This window comes from Giraffa tippelskirchi, chromosome 6 (assembly GCF_054371585.1).
Source record: "Giraffa tippelskirchi isolate mGirTip1 chromosome 6, T2T-mGirTip1v1.2.pri, whole genome shotgun sequence".
Lineage (NCBI taxonomy): Eukaryota > Metazoa > Chordata > Mammalia > Artiodactyla > Giraffidae > Giraffa > Giraffa tippelskirchi.
In genome coordinates, this window is record NC_137280.1 from 84,843,764 (window position 1) to 84,868,401 (window position 24,638).

General features: G+C 47.3%; 1 protein-coding gene across 3 annotated transcripts in view; it reads left to right on the plus strand.

Moving 5' to 3' along the window:
* Positions 1-24,638, plus strand: part of CPAMD8 (C3 and PZP like alpha-2-macroglobulin domain containing 8) — a 99,885-nt gene that overhangs the window by 55,312 nt on the left and 19,935 nt on the right. For all 3 annotated transcript variants that reach the window (XM_081496569.1, XM_081496570.1, XM_081496571.1), the window contains 5 exons: positions 4,183-4,234; positions 10,368-10,666; positions 11,277-11,502; positions 13,118-13,294; positions 17,369-17,450. In XM_081496569.1, the coding sequence (XP_081352695.1) occupies positions 4,183-4,234; positions 10,368-10,666; positions 11,277-11,502; positions 13,118-13,294; positions 17,369-17,450 (836 nt within the window). The remainder of the gene's footprint in view (positions 1-4,182; positions 4,235-10,367; positions 10,667-11,276; positions 11,503-13,117; positions 13,295-17,368; positions 17,451-24,638) is intronic.

A 24,638-nucleotide genomic window follows, 5' to 3' on the forward strand; every position in this document is an offset into this window, starting at 1 on the left:
GCATGGTTTCTCCCATCTTGTCCCACCATGGAACTCTGGGTGCACGGTTCACTCACTCTGTTATACGATGGACCCTGACCAGACATCACATGCCACCTGCCAGGTTGGAGGCCGAATGCAACAGAAAGGCCATTCCTGAGAGGCACGTGGTAGGGGGGAAGTGATGGCTGCGCCATCATGAGTGCTGTGTCAAGTGGAAGAGGGGCCACTGCCATCCTGCCTGGCTCCCCAGCTGGCTCAGGGGATTATGACCTTTCGAACTTTTGCTGGAGAGCCTTCGATCACCCCACCATGACTCAGTGGAGTTCATAGGATCGAAGAGAAGGCCGACATAATTCAGAGCCACAAGGAGAGCCTTGTGGGCATCACAGGAGTGAAAGGGGGTTCTTGGCCAGAGTTGGGCTCTGGGGTGACAGCCTTGAGTTCAAATGGGAACTGCTGGGCAATTAGTGAGAGTGTGTGTGGAAGGCATCTCTTAAGTTCCTGTCCTGAATGCTACAGAAATGGGAGCTGCTGTCATCCAGGCATTTATAATGGTCAACTGGTGGATCCTGGACACAAGCCAGGGATGCTTTTTCCATTTTAGGAAATGTCCATCAGCTGATGAATGAATAAACATGGTGCAAGGGGATACAGTTTCCCAAGATCATGGAATATTACTCAGTCATAGAAAGGAACAGAGCACTGATTTGTGCTCCAACGTAGATGGACTTTGAAAACATTATGCTGAGTGAAAGAAGCCAGATGCAAAAGGTTGCATAGTGTATGATCCCATGTATATGAAATATCCAGAGTAGATAAATCCCTAGAACAGACAAGAGTGAAGCACTGTTATGTGCTATAAGGTTGCAGAAAAGTCCTGCCAGAGATAATATTAGTGACATTTCCCAGGGACCTTGTTTTGGAACCTGACTAGGAGCTGGCTCGAGCACAGAGGCAAAGGAGATTGGAACCCAGGATCAACTAAAAGCCAGGGCAGCGTAAAGGCAAGAGGCTGGCACCAGGTCCCCTCTGAGTTAAGCTGGAAGAGGAGACAGGGCTGAGTGGCCATGAGCAGCCCCACTGGCTATTTCAAAGGCTATGCTGGGGTGGGGGTGTGTCCAGGAGACCTTGGTTGGTCAGGGGCCATGCTCAGCACCAAAGGAATGGTTCAGAGGCTGTCTCTGGATCTGCTTGTTCTGAACATTGAGTGTAAATGGAATCATACACTCTGTGGGCTTTTCTCTCTGGCTTCTTTCACTTAGCATGATGTTTTTGAGGTCTGCTTACATTGTGGTGATAGTTTAGTCGCTCAATTGTGTCTTACTCTTTGCAACCCCACAGACTGTAGCCCACCAGGCTCCTCTGTCCCATGGGATTTCCCAGGCAAGAATCCTGGGGTGGGTTGCCACTTCCTCCTCCAGGGGATCTTCCCATATCTCCTGCATTGCAGGTAGTCTCCCTCATTGCAGGTGGATTCTTTACTGCTGAGCCACCAGGGAAGCCCTATTTATAATCTACTGTTTTTCATATTATATTAGCCCTACTGACTACTCTCTTTCCCCACATATAACTCCTCTATTGTAGCATGTATCAGTGCCTCATCCCTTTTCATGGTTGTGTAATGTTCCACTGCGTCTGTTCACGCATTGATAGACATCTGAGATATGAATCATTTTTATGACTGTATAGCTATCATGGGTTTACAATGGCCAGGCCCTGTCCAGTGACAATCTCTTTTCCAACAAGAGACTGAGCTGATAGACTGGTAAGGGGGTTGCTGAGGCCCAAGCAGAACCTCAGGGGCTCACCTTGGAGCCTGTGGCTGAGCAGAGAGCCTGCAGACTACATGTCAGGTGTGCTGGGTGTGAGATGACAGCCCAGCTGGTGAAAGCTCAGTGTCATCCACAAGGGTGTGCCTGGCCTCTTGGTGCCAACCATGGGCCATTTTGCTGAAGATGTGTCAACTAGTTGCTCAGTGGGGACATCTGGCTGTGGCTTGTGTGAGTGAGGCAGGTTGATAGCAGGAAGTGGACGTGATCCAGACAGGTGCCTCCTGGACTCATCAGTACAGACCCTGGATGGATGATGCCTATCTTTGCAGCATCTGGAGAGGACTGGGGGCAGGGGGTGGAAGGAGGGCAATGAGAAGATCTAAGAAGAACTGACTATTCAGTAGAACCGAGAAGACGCCAGCCCTGTCTAAAGTACACCTAACCCTCACATCGAGGTCAATGCCTTCATCACCTCCATCTTCAGTTCAATTCAGTCACCCAGTCATGTCCGACTCTTTGTGACCCCATGGACTGCAGCATGCCAGGCTTCCCTGTCCATCACCCACTCCTGGAGCTTACTCAAACTCATGTCCATAGAGTCAGTGATGCCATCCAACCATCTCATCCTCTGTCGTCCCCTTCTCTTCCCGCCTTCAATCTTTCCCAGCATCAGGGTCTTTTCCAATGAGTCAGTTCTTCACATCAGGTGACCAAAGTATTGGAGTTTCAGCTTCAGCATCAGTCCTTCCAATGATGACAAACAGAGGCCCAGAGAAGTTAAGTGAGTAGCCCTGGCTCACCCAGCAAGCAGTGGGTGTATTAGGGTTCTCTGGGGAAACAGAGCCAATAGGACATAAATCTCTCTCTAGAAAGAGATTTACTATAAGCAATTGGCTTCCACGATCATGTGTGCTAAGTTGCTTCAGTCATGTCCAACTCTTTGCGACCCCATGGACTGTAGCCCACCAGGCTTCTCTGTCCAAGGGATTCTCCAGGCAAGAATACTGGAGTGGGTTGCCACGTCCTTCTCCAGGGGATCTTCCCGATCCAGGTATCGAACCCGTGTTTCTTACATCTTGTGCATTGGCAGGCAGGTTCTTTACCACTAGCACCACCTGTGAAGCTTACATGGTCATGGAGGCTGAGAAATCAATCATGGAGGCTGAGAAATCCACAGTCTGCAATTTTGAAGGCCTGAGAACCAGGAGCGTCAAGGGCAGAGAACATCGATGCCCCAACTCAAAAACTGTCTGGCAGAGAGAGAAGTCATCCCTCTTCCGCCTTTTGTTGTATTTGGGCCCTCAGTGGAGTGTTTGGGGGTTACCCACACTGGGGAGGGCCATTTGCATCACAGTCCATCCATTCAAATGCTGGCTCCTTCAAGAGATGCCCTTACAGGCACGCCTGGAAGTAACATTTGATCAGATGTCTGGAGTTGGCAAATAAAGTGAACCATCACAGTGGGAGAAATTGGGACCCAGGAGGCTGTCTGGCTGCAGTGGTCAAAGATTAACCCTTTAAAGTCTGACATCAAGTGGCCCCAGCTCACCAGTTTGCTGACACTGCTAAAGGAGACCTGGAAAAGTTAGAATCCCACAGGTCAGGTGAAACCCCACAAGGTGTATCCCATTAAATTTTGAGTGCTCCCTTTTTTAAAAAAATTGTTTATTTTTGGCTGTGCTGGGTCTTTGTTGCTGTGCGTGGGCTTTCTCTAGTTGCAGTGGTCGGGCTTCTCATTCGGTAGCTTCTCTTGTCGCGGTGTATGGGCTCCAGAGTGCCAGCTCAGGAGTTGTGGTGCATGGGCTTAGCTGCTCTGCGGCCTGTGTAATCTTCCCAGATCAGAGATTGAACCTGTGTCTCCTGCATTGGCAGGCGGATTCTTAACCACTGGACCATAAGGGAGGTTCTCAAGTGCTCCCTTTGAAGAGAATAAGCCAACTGCCTACTGGGTGATGTCGTGGAAGGGGTGGGAGCAGGAGCATGAGGGACAGGAGATGGAGGAGACACTAGATGGTGGGATAGAGACCCCCATCCTTGGCAGACCTGGGTGCCCCGTTCTCAGTGCTCTTGGAGGTCAGATGGGGCCTCAGATCCTGGCAGCCTTTGAGTCACTGTGTTGTTTACCCAGAGGGAGAAGCCGGGCTGGGATCCAGGTGGAAGGAGTGGTTAGGAGAGTAGGGTAGGGGTGTGAGAAGCCTGGTAACTCTAGGTGTGGTTGGTGAGTTTGACTAGAGCTTGGGGAAAGGCAAGTGAGCCTCAGTTTCCCCATCTGGACACAGGAGGTAGGAGACCTGGTCCATCTCAGTGCACTTGTGGCATCGTCCAGCGGGGTCCAGACTTAGCAGCTCCGAGTCTGCTGCCTTGGGACAGCGGCCCATGCATTGACTGCCTCCAGTGGTGCTCAGTTCTCCCCGTTTCTCTGTTTCAGCCTGAAGGAGCCCTCCGATCATACACCTACAGCGCTTTCTTCTGTCCCAATGGTGAGTCCCCCACGCCCACCCTGCCAAAGACTTTGGCCCTTACACCTACAATGTTGCAACGTCGTTGCTGCTGAGTGGACACCTGTCCTGCCTCGGGGCTGGGGACACCACAGCAAAGCCACTGAAATGTCCCAGCTAGGGACAGATGTAAGCCAGAGTGAGGACTGGGCTTCTGCCAGGCAGGAAGTAAGCACGTCATGATGGTTGACTGCAGGTGCCAACGAGGAAAGAGATTGCCGTCAGGGGAAGGGCTGTCGAACCTGGAGTCCCGAGTGAGGAACTGATGGTCTGGGGAAGGGAGGTCTTAGAGTCACATCATGGGAAAGCTGGGAGGAGGAGGGTGACCCAGAACCCAGGGGTAGCAGAGGAGGATGGGGGAAATTAAGATAGGTTCCAGGAAGTGTGAGATCTGGGGTCCACCCTGATCCCCTGAAATTGACATTAGGCCTGCCCATGATCTGGAAGTGGGTACGGAATGCCCAGGGAGTGGAGTGGCCAGAGAAGAATACTTCCACACCTCTGCCTCGGTGGGGCCATGTCCGTGCTGGGAGGAACATGAGCCTGAGCTGCCTATGGGTCTGACCCTACCCCATCCAACCCCTCCTCAAAGAGCCCTCCAGTTTGGACCTTGGGCTGGGCCTGGCACTGGACGCTCATCTAGCAGGTTTTGCCAAGAGGCAGAGCAGAGGATCTGAGATGGAATCCCCTGGTGATGCCAAGCCCTAGGTGTACCACCTCCCTGTTGCCAAGGCATTCACATCACAGTCTGGACCCAGGCTTCCTTTTGACATCCCCCCTCCCCTTTTTTTAGTAAATAGCAAGACATCACATATATGCTCAAATGATTTTGTAAATAATTGTATGTCTTTATTTTGGGGGACTTCCTTGTGGCTCAGCTGGTAAAGAATCCGCCTGCAATGTGGGAGACCTGCGTTTGATCCCTGGGTTGGGAAGATCCCCTGGAGAAGGGAAAGGCTACCCACTCCAGTATTCTGGCCTGAAGAACTCCATGGACTATACAGTCCATGGGGTCGCAGAGTCGGACACGACTGAGCGACTTTCACTTTATTTTTAGCTGTGCTGAGTCTCCATTGCTGTGTGGGCTTTTCTTTAGTTGTGGCAAACAGGGTCTACTCTCTAGCTGTGGTATGTGGGCTTTTCATGGTGGTGGCCTCTCCTGTTGCGGAGCACAGGCTCTAGAGTATGGGAGCTCTAGCAGCTGCGGCTCATGGGCTCTAGAGCGCATGCTCAGTAGTTGTGGTGAAAAATTGCTGCTATGGGCTGTGAACGACGCCGGGATCCTTGGCCTTCCCGGGGAGAGGAATTTGATCCAGGGCCAGTGGCGAGGCTTGATCGCTCAGAGCTTTTGTGTAATAAAGTTTTATTAAAGTATAAAAGAGATAGAGAAACTTCTGACATAGACATCAGAAGGGGGCAGAAAGAGTGCCCCCCTTGCTAGTTTATAGCAAGAAGTTATATACCTATTCACAAGCTGCTAATTAAAGAAAGGAAATGTCTCAAAACTCAGTTGCACCAGACCCCTCACCCACAGCATGAATTTTGAGATAACATTGGCACGAGGTGAATCATCCCGGGCCATAAAACAAGTGACATGAATCTTGAAGAAAGGCAGGTTTCCAAGCAAATACATAGTTTCATGAACATAGCTTAAGAGAACATTTCCAGGAGTAAAACATACTGGTTTGTTGAGCCATTATCGGTTCTGAGTCTTAGGCAGAACCTACTTGAAGAAATGCGGAGTCTCAGGTAGATACATAGTTCATTAACGCAACTTAAGAAAAACATTTCCATAAGAAAAACACACGGGTTAGCTCAAGGTTTGAGAAAAGTTAAGTTCAGGTGGAACCAGGTGTCATCCTGGCAACACAGAATTTTAAAAGAAACCTCCTTTTAATTTTGTATAGAGAAGGAGAAAAAAGTCTGACACTTGTAGTTCGTTTCTTCCTGCCGCTTAAGAGAGAGAAAAAATACCATGTCTGACACTTGCAGTCTGTTTCCTCCTCTCGGGAACCCCTAGCCTTCCTGCCTGTTACCCTCTCTAGAGCACAGGCTCAGTAGTTGTAGCACGTGAGCTTAGTTGCTCCGCGGCATGTGGGATCTCCGTGGATCAGGAATTGAACCCATGTCTCCTGCACTGGCAGGTGGATTCTTTACCACTGAGCCACCACGGAAGCCCTTAGAGAAATGCAAATTAAAATGCAATAAGTTATCAGTGCACACCTATCGGAATGAGTAAAATAAAAAGCAGTGACAACATGGAAAGGTGACCAGGATGTGAACAGGTTGGACCTTTCATACAGTGCTGGTGGGAATGTAAAGTGGTTCAGCCACTGTGGTTTCTTAGAACAGTTTGATGACTTAAACAACATGCCGCCAGCATACCCACTAGCAATTATACTCTTAGGCATTTCTTCAGAGAAACAAAGACTTACATTCATACAAAAACCTGTATACAAATGTTCATATCAGCTGGTAGCTCAGATGGTAAAGATTCCTCCTGCAGTGCAGGAGACCTGGGTTTGATCCCTGGGTTGTGAAGATCCCCTGGAGAAGGGCATGGCAACCCACTCCAGTATTCTTGCCTGGAGAATCCCGTGGGCAGAGGAGCCTGGGGGCTACAGTCCACGGGGTCACACAGTCAGATACGACTGAGCGATTAAGCACAAGCGCAGCACAAACTGAAAACAACCTAGATGTCCTTCCGTGGGTGAATGGTGAAGCAAACTGTGGTCTGTCCATATGTCAGAATATGAACCAGAGATAAAAAGGAAGAAACTAGTGATAATATGCAGCAACTAAAATGAAGCAGATTGAATAAAAAAAAAAATCAATCCTAAAAGAATACATAAATGATTCTTTTTATAACATTTTCCAAATGACAAAATCTTAGAGTTGGTGGTTAATCTGAATGAGATCAAGGGATTCTAAGAGTACCAATATCCTGGTAATGATAGTGTACTAGAATTTTGCGAGATGTTACCTTTGGGGAAACTGGGTCACAGGTTTCTCTTTGTTATTTCGTAAGAGTCACATATGGGCTTTCCAGGTGGTGCTAGGGGTAAAGAACCTGCCTGCCAATGCAGAAGTCATAAGGTTCGATCCCTGGGTCTGGAAGATCCTCTGGAGGAGGGCATGGCAACCCACTCCAGTACTTTTGCCTGGAGAATTTCATGAACAGAGGAGCCTGGAGGGCTACAGTCCATGGATTGCAAAGAGTTGGACACGACTGAAGCAGCTTAGCATGCACACACGCAGAGTCACATATGAATCTATAATGATCTCAGTAAATTTTAAATTAAAAACATTTTTAAAAGCCAGTGCATGAGGACTTCCCCGGCAGTCCAGTGATTAGCACAGACTTCGCCTTCCAATGCAGGGGGTGCGGGTTCAATCCCTGATCAGAGAGCTAAGGTCCCACATGCCTTGCAGACAAGAAACCAGAACTTATAATGGGAGCAATACTGTAACAAATTCAATAAAGACTTCTAAAATGGTCCCCATAATAAATCTTAAAAAATGCATGTGTACAAATACTGTATGATTCCACTTATATGATCTCCCTAGAGTAGTAAAGACCCTGGAGACAGAAAGTAGAGTAGTGATTGGGGGAAAGGAAAATGGAGATTTATTGCTTTTCGTTGTTGTTGGTTTTTACAAATTTATTGTTTAATGGATACAGAGCTTTAGTTTTACAAGATGAAGAGTTCTTGGGGTGGATGCTGGTGATGTTTAAACAATGTGAATGTATTTAATGCCACTGACCTGTACACTTAAAAATGGTTTAAGATGGCAAATTTTGCATTATGTGTGTTTTATCAAAATTTTTAAAATTGGGAAAGGAAAAAGCAATACCTATGTACTAGAGAAAATTTACAAAAATAGAAATACAAAAACTGTCTCCTCTAGTTCACATACAGAGACATTTTATTGTATTCACTTTCCTAGGATTGATTATTGTTTGTTTTAGCATAGTTGTGACTCATGAGGTGTATAGTTTTATGTCTTGCCTTTTTCACTTACTACATCCTCAGCACTTTTCCTTGTTATTGTATTGTTTATAAAGTCTTTATAAACAGCACTTCAAAACAGCTTCATTCTGGTCCATTAAATGAGTGCCCCATAATTTGATCATTACGGAACATTTTGAAACATTACTGGACATTTGCATATTGTTTGTATTTTTTATATTATAATCCACACTAAGCTGAATATATTTGTATTCAAAGTAAGATCAGTAATATTTTTAACATGTTTATTGAGGTATAATTGACATACAATAAATTAGACATATTTTAAGTGTTGTTTGATCAGTGTTGAGAAACATCTGTGAAGCCATCACCACAATTAAGGTAATGAAGATTTTTATTAACCCTAAAGTCATGCCCCTTTGAAATTCCTCATTCCTCTCCACTCTTGTCTCTAGAGAACCACTGGTCTGCTTTCTGTCTCTATAGATTACTTTGTACTTTTTAGAATTTCATGTAAGTGGAATCATACAGAATGTTCTCCTTTTTGTCTGGCTTCTTTTACTCAACAAAAGAATTTTGAGATTTGACCATGTTGTGTATATCAGTAATTCAGTCATTTTAAGTCTCAGTAGGATTCCATTGGATGTATGTATAATACTTTGTTTATCTACTCACCTGTTGAAGGATATTTGACTTATTTCCGGTTTGGGACTATTTCACATGAGCTACTGTGAAAATTTGTGCCCAAGTCTTTGTATGGATAATGTGTTTTCCCTTCTCTTGAGTCGATACCTAGGAGTGGAATAGCTAACACATATAATAGGTATGTTTTTAACTTTTTAAGAAGCTGTCAAACTATTTCCCAAAACAATAGTACTATTTTGCATTCCCACAGGCACTGGATAAGCCAGTTCTGCCCCATTCTTACCGACACTTAGTATGGTCTGTTTAATTTTAGTCATTCTAATAGGCATCTAGTGGCATCTCACTGTGGTTTTAATTTGCATTTCCATCATGACTCATGATATTAAGCACCTTTTCATATGCTTATTTGCTATCAGTATTTTTTTCAGGGGTGAAGTGTCTGATCAGATCTTTTAGCTTTTTAAAAGTTGAATTATTTATTTGTATTTGGTTTTAGAGAGTATTTAAAAATGTATTCTGGGTCCAAGTCCTTTATCAGATGAATGCTTTGCAAAAATATTTCTCCCAGCCTGTATCTTATCTTTTCATTATCTTAATAATGTCTTTTAAAGAGCAGAAGTTTTTCATTTTAAAGATGCTTATCACTTTTTCCTTTTATGGATTATTTTTTCTTGTTGTATCTAAGAAATCTTTGCTCAATCCTACATTTTCTTCCCAAAGTTTTATAGTTTTAGGCTTTACATTTGTAAAATAATCCATTTCAAGTTAACTCCTAGAGCCCATGCAAGGTATGGATCAGAGTTCCTTTTTTTTCATCTGAAAACTTCATTTTTCTAACATCATTTGTTGAGGACTTTTGCTGTTGAATTGCTTTGCACCTTTGTTGAAAATCAGTTGTTTATACACGTATGGGTCCATTTCTGGACTCCCTCTTCTGTTCCACTGAGCATTTGTCTGTATTGACATCGATGCTACACTCTTGTGATTGCCATAGCTTTAGAGTAAGTCTCAGTGTCAGATGGTGTGAGTCCTTCTTGTTTATCAAAGTTGTTTTGACTCTTCTGGATCCTTTGAGTTTCCACATAAATTCTGAAATCAGCTTTGCAACTTCTTCAAAAGACCCTGTTGGGATTTTGATTGGGATTTCATTGAATCTATAGATCAGTTTTGGGGGTAATTAACATCTTCACAATATTGTCTAACACAGGCTAGCTCTCCATTGATTTGCATCTTTAGTTTCAGCAGCATTTTGCAGTTCCCAGCATATGGGTCTTGCCCATCTTTTGTAAGGTTTATTTCTATAAGTGTTTCATCTTTTGTGTTCTGTTGACAAAGAGGTCATCCAACCAGCTCCATTCCACCGTGCTTCCCGTGGCTTCGTGGGGAGCCACACTGAGACGGGTCCCCTGAGGTCCCGATGCTCAGCTCTGGGCATGGGCAGGGGGAAGAAGGATGCTTCTGGTGCCCCCTCAACACCTCCTCTCCTTCCCTCTATCTAGAGAGAGTCCACATCTCCACGCCCAACAAGTACGAGTTCCAGTATGTGCAGCGGCCACTGCGCCTCACCCGTTTCGACGTGGCCGTGCGGGCCCACAACGATGCCCGTGTGGCCTTGTCTCCAGGGCCCCAGGACACAGCGGGCATGATTGAGATTGTTCTGGGAGGGCACCAGAACACCAGGTCCTGGATCTCCACCAGCAAGATGGGTGAGCCGGTGGCCAGCACACCCACAGCCAAGATCCTCTCCTGGGATGAATTCAGAACATTCTGGATCAGCTGGCACAGCGGGCTCATCCAGGCATGACTGGGTTTGCCTGGGGCGGGCATGGGAACCATCTGGTCCTCTGGCACTTGTTGCTTCCTGATCCATGTGATGTGATGGGAAGGTGGGAAGAGAGGGGGAAAACACAAGGCAGCCCTCAAGTTGCTTACAGTCTGCCTGGCGTTGCTTACAAAACACTAGTGAGAGCTGTGGCAGAGGAAGTACCTAGGAATCTGGGAGGCCAGGGAGAAAGGAAGTGGATATGAACAGGTAAAATGAGGACTGTGGACACTTTCTGGGCCAAGCAAAGGAGAGAAAAGAAGTTAACACCTAGAGGAAGGATATAGCCAGGTGGTGTTTTGAAGTATGAATAGGAGTTTGCCAGGCAAACTGAAGCAGAGGATGTTTCAAGCAGAAGGAACTACATATGCAAAGGTTCCAGGGAGCCCAGTGACTTTGGAACCTGCAGATGCCCCACTTGTGTCTCTGTTGGTGTTTAATGAACAGTGTGGTTTCTAGTTTCTCTCATTGCTGATGCCTTGAGAATCCCACCCCACCCCGTGAATGTGGCCAAGGCCTCTAACCATGTCTGAACCCAGCTTCATGCTTCCTGCCGGCACCCAGCAGCCTTGGCCTCTTTTTCCAGGTTGGCCATGGTCCAGAGCCATCCAATGAATCTGTCATCATGACCTGGACCCTCCCCAAACCGCCAGAGGTCCAGTTCATCGGTTTCTCCACTGGCTGGGGTTCTGTGGGCGAGTTTCGCATCTGGAGGAAGGTGGAAGCAGATGAGAGCTACAGCGAAGCCTTCACCTTGGGGGTCCCGCACAGCGCCATCCCTGGGTCTGAGCACGCAGCCGCCTCCATCATAGGTGTGTCTGCCCTGCAGCCTGACTTGGGGAGGATGGGGGCAAGTGTCACTTGAGGTTCATTCTCATTCTGGGGTTTGCTGGGGGCATGCGCCTTTGGGGCCTTTAGCCACACACCCACTCACCTAACCAGCAAGCACCTTCCAGTGCCTTCTCTGTGCTGGGTGCTGGGGCCAGACTCAGAGACGACCCCAAGTCTGCCCTTGGGGGGCTCAAGTCTGGCTGAGGAGGCAGGTCCTTGACCTCTGTGGGGTGACCCTGAGGGGTGGGTGGTGAACTTCATGAGGGCAGTGTGTCTGGAGTGATATACAAGCAGGCTGAAGGGCCAGGTGAAGTTAGCCAGGTATGAGGTGGAGGGTGGGGGCTCTGGGGGTGCAGGTGAGAGGGGCAGGGCCATTTCAAGTGCTTAGAGAGCTTACTGAGCAGGGGTAAGAGGCTGTGGCCAGGGACTTCTTGAGCACTGGATTGTCTCCTGTAGCCCAGGCACAGGAGTGGAAAGTGGGGACTATGTGATCCATCTAGTGCTGGAAATTGGATTGGTGGGGAGGGTATGAAAGGCCAGGAAGAGGCAGACAGACTTGAAGGAGGGGTCTTGGGTCTCTCTGACATCAGAGGATGGAAGCCCCGGGGCCTAGGGCAGGTTGGTGGTTGTCATCGGACCAGAGGATGCTGGAGTTTATGATTTCTGAAGCAGGAAGTCAATTCAGATGTGGCCTTGGGGATGAGTGGCCCAGCTTGAGGTGATGGATATAGGGGAGAAGACAGATGGGCAGGGATGGAGAAGAGATGAAGGCAGGCAACTGTGTGTCAGTCAGTGCCTCCAGCGCAGTGGGATGGAAGTGTAGAGAAGAAGCTGGAAAACCCAGAGGAAGGTGATGAGAAAGTGGCCAAGTAGGCCCCACCACAGGAGGAGGCTGCAGGAGCAATGGCAGCCTCAGTGGGGCAGAAGGAAAGGTCAAGGAAGGGAGGTGCAATTAGCAGGGAATCCAGAAAGTGTATCCGCACTATTTGGGGGCATAAAGGCCAGGAAGAGAAGACAGAGTATTGAAGGGATGAGAGCACAGTAAGTCAGAAGTAACAGGAAAAAAGAACTTTTAAAACCACACCAACAATACCACACATATAAGAAAACTTTATTAAAAACCCAAATACTCATAGTTAAAGAGAAAACCACATTTCATATTGGAAGTTAGAAAAAATATGTAGAATGGAGTCAAACGACCGGATTGACATCTTAACGTTTATGGGATGCAGCCAAAGTTGTACTAAGAGGAAAATGTATAGTCTTAATTGCACCATTTAAAAATCTAGAAAGGAAAAAGCATTTATGAATAATAACATAATGAAAAGGTAGAAAGAACACCTGAGTTACAAATAAAGAACATGGAGGGAAGCGTGTAAGATAGGGCCAGCAAGTGTCCACCAAGGCCAAGAGATCAAGCAGGCTGGATGGGCAAGGATGCATCCCAGTCTCAAAGGGCAGCACTGGCAATCAGATAATGGGAGGCTAGTGTTAGGCCATGGGTGAGCTCCCTCTGAGGAAAACTGTCCCTAGGACAATGCCAGGGCATTGAATGAGGCCATTCCTCAGCCCATTCTTCCTCTTCCTTCTCACCAGGAGATGTCATGGGGCCAACTCTCAACCATCTCAGCAACCTCCTCCGGCTTCCCTTTGGCTGCGGAGAGCAGAATATGATTCATTTTGCACCTAATGTCTTTGTCTTGAAGTATCTCCAGAAAACCCGACAGCTCAGCCCTGAGGTGGAGAGGGAGACCACTGACTACCTGGTACAAGGTACTGGGGGGGAACCGCCTGGGTGGAGAGTACTGGGATGCAGGTAGCCTTGATCATACTGGGCACAGCCCACATGCCATGTGCAGAGGATGGGGAAGAAGGGAAAGAAGTTGAAAGAGGCCAATCTGGGTGGCCTGAGCTGGCCCCTGTCAGTAGGAGCCTGGCATCTGCACCTGTTAGGAAACTGATCTGATTGCTGGTAATCAGCCATGGGGAGAGGAACAGCATCTTCTAAAAATGTAAATTTTTCTGAGCAACCAGAGCAATATAATAGCATTATAAAAACATTTGGGAAAAATATAAATCCCTATAAGGTTCCCATCATGCTGGCTCTGTGTTGACTCCTCTACCCTCCAGGAGCACAGGTTAGCTTTGCCATTCTTGATGTCTCATAGCACAGCATCCTACGGCATGCCTCCCCTCAACCCTGTCCTGTGTGCGTAAGATTCATCCACTGGGCTTTGGGGAGCTGTTGTCCATTCACCTCCATTACTATGTGGAGACAGCATTCGGCATGTCTGCTGATGGGCTTTGGAGCAATTTGCAATTCAGGGCTTTTAGAATGGTACTGTCATTAATTGTCCTCTTTGCATACTTGGTGAAAACTCATCCAAATTTCTGTGGGGTGAAACCGTTGGGTCTTAGGATGGGTTCAGTTTGTAATCACTCTGGAGGTTAACTTGTTTTTTCGTCACATGCATTAATGTAACACAACATACTGAACTCTCCTTTTGGGCATACTGAGTTTATTTCCAGTTCTTTCCCCCTAAATAATGCAGTATTGAACATCCTCAGAAGTAAACCACCAGTACTAAACTTTAGAAATAAACAAAGCACCATTGTACTTGTTTAGAAATAAATAACACAGCACCGATCATCTTCACAGAAAAATATCACAACACTGAACATCTTCATATATACATAACAAAGAAATGAACATCTTCATAAATAAGTAACACAACACTGGACATCTTCCATTGCCATGAATCAAGTCCTTAGGGCAAGGAACAGTCCTGTTTGGGAGTGGGGTACAGGGCTTCTGAGGGCCCTGAATTACCCTCTTTGCACATCTAGGCCCCACAGGGAAGGGGAAGAGGGAAGGCTGGAGATGGGATCTCAGCTCTATCAGAGATTCCCATTCTGTGCCCCTGGGTAGGACCTGCTTTTCTCAGTGCCTTTTTTTCCTTCCCATATAACAAGGAAGTTAAGTCAGTTGATAACCAAAATTCTGGGGCCTCCTGGGCTCTGATTCTAGCCTTACACTGGGGCCAAAGTGAAAGGAAAGCATGGAGGAGGCTGAACCTAGCTCTGAAGCTGGTATTTGCCTCATGCCGGGCATGTGCAGCTCCATCCATGCTGCCCTGAGTTTCCCTCCTTGCAGCCCCCAGGCTAATGGTCCTTGTTTCCCAAATGAGCAAAGTGAGCCTCCTGGGAGTGAAGAGGCACCCAAGACCTCACAGGTGCCAGTTGTGGGGGCTTCTCAGACCCCAGGCTCCTCTGGACTGGGTCACAAGGGGCAGGCCGGGCAGTGGACCAAGCCAGAGAGAGATGGAAAACCACCGTCACAATCACGGAAATTTCCCAAAAAGGAGTCAAGAATGCCTGGCTCAGATGATGCTGGCCCCTGTGAGATGGGGAAACAGGGGCATGTGAAAATCTCAATTCCTAAGACAAATCTGCAGTCCCTGTCTCCTGGCCTGTTGTGGTTCCCAGTTATGTTCCAAAGGCAGTCCTGATGATCTAGAACCATCTGTCCTCATGGATGAGAAAGGAAAAACTTATGATGAAGAATGTATAGCTCTCTGAGGGACTTCCCTGGTGGTCCAGTGGTTAAGACTTGTGCACTTCCACTGCAGGGGCATGGGTTCAATCCCTGGTTGGGGAACTAAGATCCAGAGATTTGGGTGCTGCATGGGGCACAGCCAGAAAAATAAAATAAATGTACAACTCTCAGGTGGAAAGAGAAGTCAGAGGTTGCCATGGGCTGAAGGTCTGGCTTTGTGAAGGCTGACGACAGACTACCTGGAACCTTAAGTCTGCTTGGTCCATGGTGGAGGGGGAGGGGCAGGGCTCAAGTTGGCAGGTTGTGAAAGTCTAGGATGTGGGTGAGCCCTGGCTTCCCAAGGCCAAGCACACCTCAGTGAACCCATCCAGACTCAGGTCCTTGATTGCCATCCACAATGTGACAACCTATAGGGGTGAGTGGCAACCTGGACCTCCCCTCTACCCAGACAGCCAGATCTGGTGCCCAACAGCCCAGTTGGCTTTTCAGACTCAACAAGCCCCAAATCAACCCCCACCCCCTGGTTTTCCGCCAAATCTCTGGTGTTCGTTTCCTGGGGCTGCCATAACAAAGTACCACAAACTGAGTGGGGTAGATCCATAGGACTTTATTCTGCCCACTTGAAAAATATTCACAACCTTAAAGTTGAGAGTTATGTTTTATTTGGTGGGAATTTTTAGGACTTCAGGCCTGGGAGACAGCATCTCAAGTAATCCTGAGAGAACTGCTCCTAGGAGGCGAGGGAAGGCGCCAGGTTACATAGAAGTTTTACAACAAAGGGTGGGTAGTCTGAACATCAAAAGATTATTGTTAAAGTAAACCAAATATTCCAAGTTAAGGAATTTAACGCTTTTCTCTGTATGGGAAGACGCAAGAGTTTGGGCTCGCTGAAATCTTTCCTTTGATGTGCACCTCAACTCTTTGGGGTCAGTACTCTGTTTTTCACATCCTGAGCTCCCTTGGGGCTCTCTGCAGGGGGTGGTGGCAGTCTGATGGTAGACTAGGTCTAGACGGTAGGTATTCTTCTCCCTCCCGAGTGCTCTTAGCGCTCATCAGCTCATATTAGAGGGCTGCAGAGGCTGATGACTGCAGCATCCTTGTTATTGATATGGCAGGAAATATTCCACCTCTCAGTTCCTTCATGATTCAGGAGGCTGCAGGACTAAAATCAAGGTGTCAACAATGTTGACTCTGTCAGGAGGCTCTGAGGGAGCAGCTATCCCAGGACTCTATCCTGGCGGAATTCTGGTGACGCCAGCTGCTCTCTGTCTGCTCACACATCACCACACCTCTGCCTCCATCTTCACAAGCCCTTCCCAGTCTGTGTAGTTTCCCTCTCTTTTCTCTGAGGACACCAGTCATTGGATTTAGGTCCCAGCCTGATTCAGAAATGTAATTCCATCTGTAAAGAACCTCATTCCCCATAAGGTCATATTTTGAGGTTCCAGGTGGACGTGAATTGGGGAGGAGAGCTGATACTGTCCACCCAGGTCTGAGCTCCTCCTCCCTCTTTCCCTGGCTCCATGGACATATATCGGTGCGTCCTGCTGGTCAGGCCACTGCATTTGGTACCCTCTGCGTTTTTCTTTTTTTTCTTCACAGCTTGTTCAGTTAAGGTAGCTTTGACTTTATTGCAGAACCCCTCCCTGTCCCTACCTCCCCAGTGTCTGCTTCCTCTCCAGACCCTACAATCCACCCACTACATCTGCTCCCTCACTCCCCTCCCCCCTCCCCCTCACCCCCTTCCTCTCATCCCCCCTGCTGCCCTCACAATAAGACCAACTCCCTGGCCCTGCCTTGGAGGCCCCAGCCCCCCTGACGTCCCTCTTTCTGGTTCTCCTCAATCCCCTGCTGATCTGAGCAAATCAAGCTCTGCCTCCAGTGGACACAGCAACAACCTCTTCAGGCCCTGGGGCGGGTGAGGGTGTGTGGCAAAGGGCCCTGCCTGGAGATAATGCATTTCACCGTCCCACCCTACCCGGCATGACTAAAGGCCAGTGTGTGACCAGGAGACATAAAGGGGTGATATCAGAAAACAAAAGAGAAATAAAGTAGAGGTTTCAATCCCTCCAGCTGTGCATGTGGGATAGTTTCAAGGACCCCAGCTATAGGTGTGGGTCAGTTTCAAGAATCCCAGCTGTGTTGTGAGACAATTTCAAGGACCTCAGATGTGGGCATGGGGCAGTTTCAGGGACCCCCCCCATGTGGGTGTAGTATTGTTTTGGGGGTCCTGGGGTAGACTGTTGGCCAGCCAGCCATTCACCAGGGTGCTGTTCCCTCTTGCCCCATAGGCTACCAGAGACAGTTGACCTACAAGCACCGGGATGGCTCCTACAGTGCTTTTGGAGAGCGGGACGAGTCGGGGAGTATGTGGTGAGTCCTCATCCCCAGGCACGGCTACTGAGGTTCCCCCACGTGAAGCCACAGCCTCATGTCCAGCACAGCATAGCTAGGACCCCTGAGGCTTGATCCTGTCGACTGACAAAGTCCATGCAACCTAAAGGTTGAGAGTTATGTTTTATTTGACAGAACCTTTTAGGACTTCAGGCCCAGGAGACAGCATCTCAAGTAACCCTGAGAGAACTGCTCCATGAAGGCAAGGGGAGGAGCCAGGTTATACAGAAGTTTTGTAACAAAGGGCAGGTGTCTGAACATCAGAAGATTGTTATTAATTAAAGAAAACCAAATAACCCAAGTTATGGAATTTAGTGCTTTTCTGTGTGTGGGAAGATACAAGAATCTGGGCTCACTGAAATAGTTTCTTTCACATGCACCTCAGCTGTCTGAGGCTAGTGCCAGTGTCCTGTATTTCCACATCCTGAGCTTTCTTTCCTCAGGGCTCACCATAGGGAGTGGCTACAGTCTGATGGCTGCTAGATGGCCGGTATTCTTCTCCTTCCCGAGTTCCCTTAGGGCTCACCAGCTCACCCTGGGAGGGCTGCAGTGGCTGATGACTGTGACATCCTTGTTTACCGATATGGCAGGAAATATTCTATTTCTCAATCCCTAGGGTGATGGGCTTCCCTTGTGACTCAGCTGGAAAAGAATCTGCCTGGGTTTGATCCCTGGGTTGGGAAGATCCTCTGCAGAAGGGAAAGGCTACCCACTCCAGTATTGTGGCCTGGAGAATTCCATGGACTGTATAGTCCATGGGGTCGCAAAGAGTCAGACCCGGCTGAGCAACTTTCGCTTCACTTCCACTTCAGGGTGATGAGGAGCCTGTGTGGAAAATGGAGACAGCCATGGTCCTAGCCCCCAGGGGTTAGAGGTTTGGTTTGGATGGGGGGTTTCTGCCTGGCCTGCATGTGGTGGAGGTGGAAGCAGTGAATGTTACTGTTACTCCTTCTGCTGTTGTTGCCACAGTGCCCAGGAACTGAACCCCTGCTCTCTGGCCCCTTGTGGATGAGTCCTGGGTTCTCTGAGCCTCCTCAGAGGCCACTGGACCCAGGAATGGGGTGACCCTGAGCAGGAGGGGGTGGACTGGGAGAGGCCAGACCACTGCCTTGAGGCTGGGTTGGAGGGTTCAGAAGGAGCATTCTGGGGTCTGATTTCCCCTGCGAGTGGCTTCCTCTGGCTTTCAGGGTCAGCCAGGGCAGGGAGGACTTGCATGTCTTATTCCCTAGGAGTTCTTGGCATCATCAGGGATTTGCCTCATCCACTTTGGGGCTTACTGAGGAAGTAGGGTACCCCCAGATTTCTGTTTCTAATGGGACCCCCTACTCAGTGCCACACCTGGATGGCACCTCCAGCACCTGTGGGCGTGGAAAATGACCACAGTGTCCACCGCACAGCAGCAGTGCCCAGGCCAGGGGCACAGGGACACAGCTGGCTGAGCCCACACTGCAATGCAGAGTCACGCACTTGGCTCTAGAGGGGCCCGGTCTTGGTGACCTACTCAGCTCCCCAGTCCCCAGAAGTCTGTCCCATTTCTGTCCCAGGACCCTGCCTTGCTGACAGCCCTTGAGGCAAGGCCACAGTCATGCCCTAGCAAGCAGAGGCCCCCACCCACTCTCGGGGATGGATAAAGTCATTGAGCCACTCTCTGAAAGCTGGCCAAGTCCTGGCAGCTCCAAGAGGCCCCCACCAGTCAGAAATAGTGAGCTGTGATCTGTGTGTGCCTTCCCACAGTGCACACACACACTGAACAAGGAAAGATGAATTCTGCTGTGGTCATGGAAATGTGACACCCAGCAGTTTGCCTGTCCTCCTTGGCCTTGTGAAACCTCCCCATAGATCAAAGTTGCAGGATGCACAGGACATTGGCAACAGCAATACATGGGACATCCACCCTGGAGCTGAGCAAACCCAGTCTCAGTCTTGTGTGAACTGTGTGACCTTAGACCAGATGCTCAACTTTTCTGAACCTGTTTCCTCACCACCCATCCCTCTCAAGACCAGGATCTAGGAGGCAGTGGGATAAGGGTGTAGGCATGCTCATTACGATGCCAGGTACCCATTGGGATGGATGCCTTGTTAGCACCACTCCCTAAATACTTAGGGCTTCCCTCATAGCTCAGTCAGTAAAGAATCTGCCTGCAATTCAGAAGACCTGAGTTTGATTCCTGGGTTGGGAAGATCCCCTGAAGAAGGAAATGGCAACCCACTCCAGTATTCTTGCCTGGAGAATCTCATGGATAGAGGAGCCTGGCAGGCTACAGTCCATGGAGTCACAAGAGTTGGATATGACTTAGCAACTAAACCACCACCACTACCTAAATACTTGGGTGGGAAGTCCAGGATCCAGTCCAACTTCCTTTAAACTCAGGGTCTGTTATAGATAGGTTCCTGTGCATCCAATGTACATTCATTCATTTATTCGTTTGTTCATTCAAGTGTTTAGTATTTGCCAGGCTATTGTTCTAGTTCCAAGGGAACAAGAAAGGCACGGTCCCTGCCTCCAAGAGAGACCTTTCATGAGATGTAATAGTTAGCTACTGCTGTATAACAAGTTACCTCCAAAACATAGCCATTTAAAACAACAAATATTTATTGTCTCAGTTTTGTGGGTCAAGAATTCAGGCGTGGATTAGCTGGCATTGCTGGCTCATGATCCCTTCTAAGTTTGCAGTCATGGTATTGGCTGAGGCTGTCATCATCCAAAGGCTTGACTAGGGCTGGACCATTTGTTTCCAAGTTGGTTCTCTCTCATGGCTGTTGACAGGAAGCCTGAGTTTCTCACTGAAGACCATTGCATAGGGCTGCTTGCACGTCCTTGCAACATGGCAGCTGACTTCCCCTGGAAAAAAAATCAAAAAGAGAAAGTAAGGAGGGTGCCACATGCCTTTTATCATCTGGTTTCCTGAGTCATACTGTCACCCCCACCACATTCTAGTCTTTAGAATCCAGTCACTAGGTACAGCCTATACCAAGAAAGGGGGAATTGGGTTCCACTGCTTGAGAAGAGAAGAAGCAAGGCATTTGTGGATATATTTTAAAGCTACTACATCAGGTATATAATTTCTCATATCCATAAAGCAAATAAAACTTGTTGAGGGGATAGGGTATGATGAGGTACACAATTATATGGGGTGGTCAGAAAAGGTTTTCCAAAGGAGATAAGGGGCAGCTGTATGAAAATCCAAGGGGAGAGGATTCCAGGCAGTGTGAACAGCCTGTACAAAGGCCCTGAGGCAGCCCTGACAAGTTTGAGCCAGAGAAGGAGACCAGTGTAGCTGGCAGCACAGGCAAGGAGGAAAGAGGCCTGCCACAAGGAAGGAGAGGGTGGCAGGGCCAGGCTGAGCAAGAGAGGAGTTTGGATTTTATTCCAGAGGGAGCAAGAGGGCTTGGTGCAAAGCATGGCTATAATCTGAGTCATGCTGGGCTATGTGCATATTGAATGAATAAACTTAGTTTGTTAGAACAGTTCTAGATTCATAGAAAAATTTTAGCAGATAGAATGAGTTCCCATACTTTCCATCTTCCCTAGATGCAGTTTTCCCTAGTATTAACATCTTGCATTAATGACGTACATTTGTTATAATTGATGGACCAGTAATGTTACATTATTGTTAACTGAGGTCTATTGTTTACCTTAGGGCTCACCCTTTGTGTTGCATAGTTTATGGGTTTGGACAAATGTACACAGTCACCTACCCACCATTAAGGTGTCATACAGAATAATTTTCTGCCCTAAAAATCCCATGGGCTCTGCATATTCATCCTTCCCTACCCCCAGTCCCTGGCCACCACTGATCCTTTTACTAGTTCCATAGTTTTGCCTTTTCCAGAATGTCACAGAGTTGGAATCATATAGCATGCATCCTTTTTCAGATTGCTTCTTTCACTTAGGAATATGCACTTAAATTTTCTCCATGTCTTATCCTGGTTTGATAGCTCATTTCTTTTTATTACTGAATAATATTCAATTGTGTGCATGTACCACAGTTTGTTTATCCCTGTTTGTGATTTAAGATGGAAAAGTAAAGAGAACAGTGTAGCAGAATGTGGGAATTTCACAATTTCCAGCGCAGGGGCAACTAAGTTCCATCTGGATCCTACAGTGTTTGAAATTTCCCTCTGGCTGCTGTGTACAGAGCTTGTGATGGGACAGGGTCGGGCTGGTGGGGGCGATGGGAGCCATGAGGTGCCAGACTGACACAGGGGCCATGAGAGTATAAGGAAGAGGATGGATTTGGGGTATCTGGGAAAGAAAGTGACCAAGACAAGCTGATTCATAGGTTTGGAATACATTTTAAGGTTAATATTTCAGATTCTGACAATTTGCAGAAACAGAGCTTGGATTTTCTTTTTCTTTTTTTTTATTGTGTTAAAATATACATAACATAAAATTTACCATTTTAACCATTTTAAGTGTGCAGTTCAGTGGTATTAAATACATTCATATTGTTGTGCAGCCATCACCACCATCCATCCTCATAACTCATTTCATCTTGTAAATATGAAACTCAATACCTATTGAAACTCAACATTCAAAAAAGTAAGAGCATGGCATACAGTCCCATCACTTCATGGCAAATAGATGAGGATACAATTGGAAACAGTGACAAACTTTATTTTCTTGGGCTCCAAAATCATTGTAGATGGTGACTGCACCCATGAAATTAAAAGACACTTGCTCCTTGAAAGAAAAGCTATGACCAACCTAGACAACATATAAAAAACAGAGACATTACTTTGCCGACAAAGGTCTGTCTAGTCAAAGCTATGGTTTTCCAGTAGTCATGTATGGATGTGAGAGTTGGACCGTAAAGAAAGCTGAGCACCAAAGAACTGATGCTTTTGTACTGTGGTGTTGGAGAAGACTCTATGAGAGTCCCTTGGACTGCAAGGAGATCCAACCAGTCCATCCTAAAGGAAATCAGTCCTGAATATTTATTGGAAGGACTAATGCTGAAGCTGAAGCTCCAATACTTTGGCCACCTGATGCAAAGAACTGACTCACTGGAAAAGACTCTGATGCCGGGAAAGATTGAAGGCAGGAGGAGAAGGGGATGACAAAAGATGAGATGGTTGGATGGCATCACCGACTTGATGGACATGAGTTTTGAGCAAGCTCCGGGAGTTGGTGATTGACAGGGAGGCCTGGCATGCTGCAGTCCATGGGGTCGCAAAGAGTCAGATACAACTGAGTGAGTGAACTGATACCTATTAAATGCTAATCCCCCACTCTCCCCTCCCCTCAGGCCCTGGAAGCCACTATCTTACTTTCTGTCTCTATGATTCTGGCTAATCTAAGTGCCTCATATAAATGAAATCATACAGTACCTGCCTTTTTGTGGTGGGCTTATCCCACTCAGCATAATGTCCTCAGTGTTCATCCATATTTTAGCATTTTTCAGAATTTCTTTCCTTTTCTTTCCAGGCTGAATAATGTTCTGTTGTATGGATGTACTGATATTGGCAGGTGAGAGGACCTCAGTCCTCATCTTCTCTGGAGAAAGAATTCCACAGAGAGTTTGTGAAGCAGGCATAGTTTATTTTTTTTTTTTTTTTTTTTTTATAAATTTATTTATTTTAGTTGGGGGCTAATTACTTTACAATATTGTAATAGTTTTTGCCATACATTGACAAGAATCAGCCATGGGTTTACATGTGTTCCCCTTCCCGAACCCCCCACCCACCTCCCTCCCGGCATAGTTTATTGAAACCACAGTATGTGCAAAGAGAACAAAGAAGCAGTTTATTTAGAGCAGAACCAAAGCAGAAATACACATCCAGAGAAGGATGCAGGCATCCTCCTTGATGGGAAGTGTGCCAGAGAAGTGATTTAAGTCACTTACATGGGGGTAGTTTTTGCAGGTTTTTGTTTTCCTCTGGCCAGTCATGCTTCATTTCACACATCTGTCGTGACCCAGGGCCCTTCCCGATATGCACATGAATCTTTTAACCAAAATGGATTCCAGTGAGGGGATCTCTGGAAGCCTGACAGAACAGAGGTTATGGGTTAGTGCCTCCTCCCTTTATGATCCCCTAAGAGCTGTTTCATGCATGTGCAGTTAGGCAGGACTTCTTGACCTCAAGAATGAAAGATGTGATCTTCTTATCTTTTTACTCCAGCAGGGCTCAGCTTCTACCATTGACTTTTTTCCTTGAAATGTCAGGGGAAAACAAGTTCCAATTTACTCAATTTGACAGACTTCAACTGCTCAGCCCAGGGGCCCATCTGCATCCTACCTCATTACCACATTTTCTTGTTCATTTATCTGTCAGTGGACACTGGGTTGCTTTTATAGTTTGGCTATTGTGAATAATACCGCTACAAGCATGGGTGTACAGCTCTCTCTTTGGGACCCTGCTTTCATTTCTTTGGAATGTATACCCAGAAGTGGAATTGCTGGATCATATGATAATTCTAGGGTTCTCTGGTGGCTCAGTGGTAAAGAAACTACCTACCAGTGCAGGAGACACCAGTTTGATCCCTGGGTCAAGAAGATCCTCTGGAGAAGAAAATGGCAACCCACTCCAGTTTTCTTGCCTAGAGGAGGAGCCTGGTGGGCTGCAGTCCATGGGGTTGCAAAAGAAGCAAACATCACATAGTGACTTGACAACAACAACAACATGATAATTCTATGTTCAATTTTATTTTAGGAATCACCATATTGTTTTCCACAGTGGCTGTACTATTTTCCATTCCCGCCAGCAGTGCACAAGGGTTCCAATTTCCCTGGATGCTCACCAATACTTGCTGTTTTCTGTTGTTTTTTGTTTTTGTTTTATAGTAGCTATTCTGATGGGTGTGAAGTAGGGGAACCACTTGATTTTGAAGAGAATGGATTACTCTTTCATCTTGAGTTGGGGCATTTCCCTTGCTGACAGTTCTGCTGTTTGTCCCTCTTGGCTCCCTGGTTTCCATCCGGTGGTTCTTCTGAGTTCATTTTTTCATTCATTCATCCCCCAGCCCCATCATCTCCCATTCAGGGTGCACTAGCTATAGTTGGGCTGGGGGATGGGGCGAACAAGGGACAGGCTGCAGAGATATGGGTGGACACAGAGGGAGGGCCTGGGAGTCTAGAAGCAGCCAGCTCATCCAAGAGTGGAGGTGCTAAGTGCTAGTGGAAGTGCTGGGAGGCTTCCTCTGAGAACCTTCCTCTGTGCAACCCC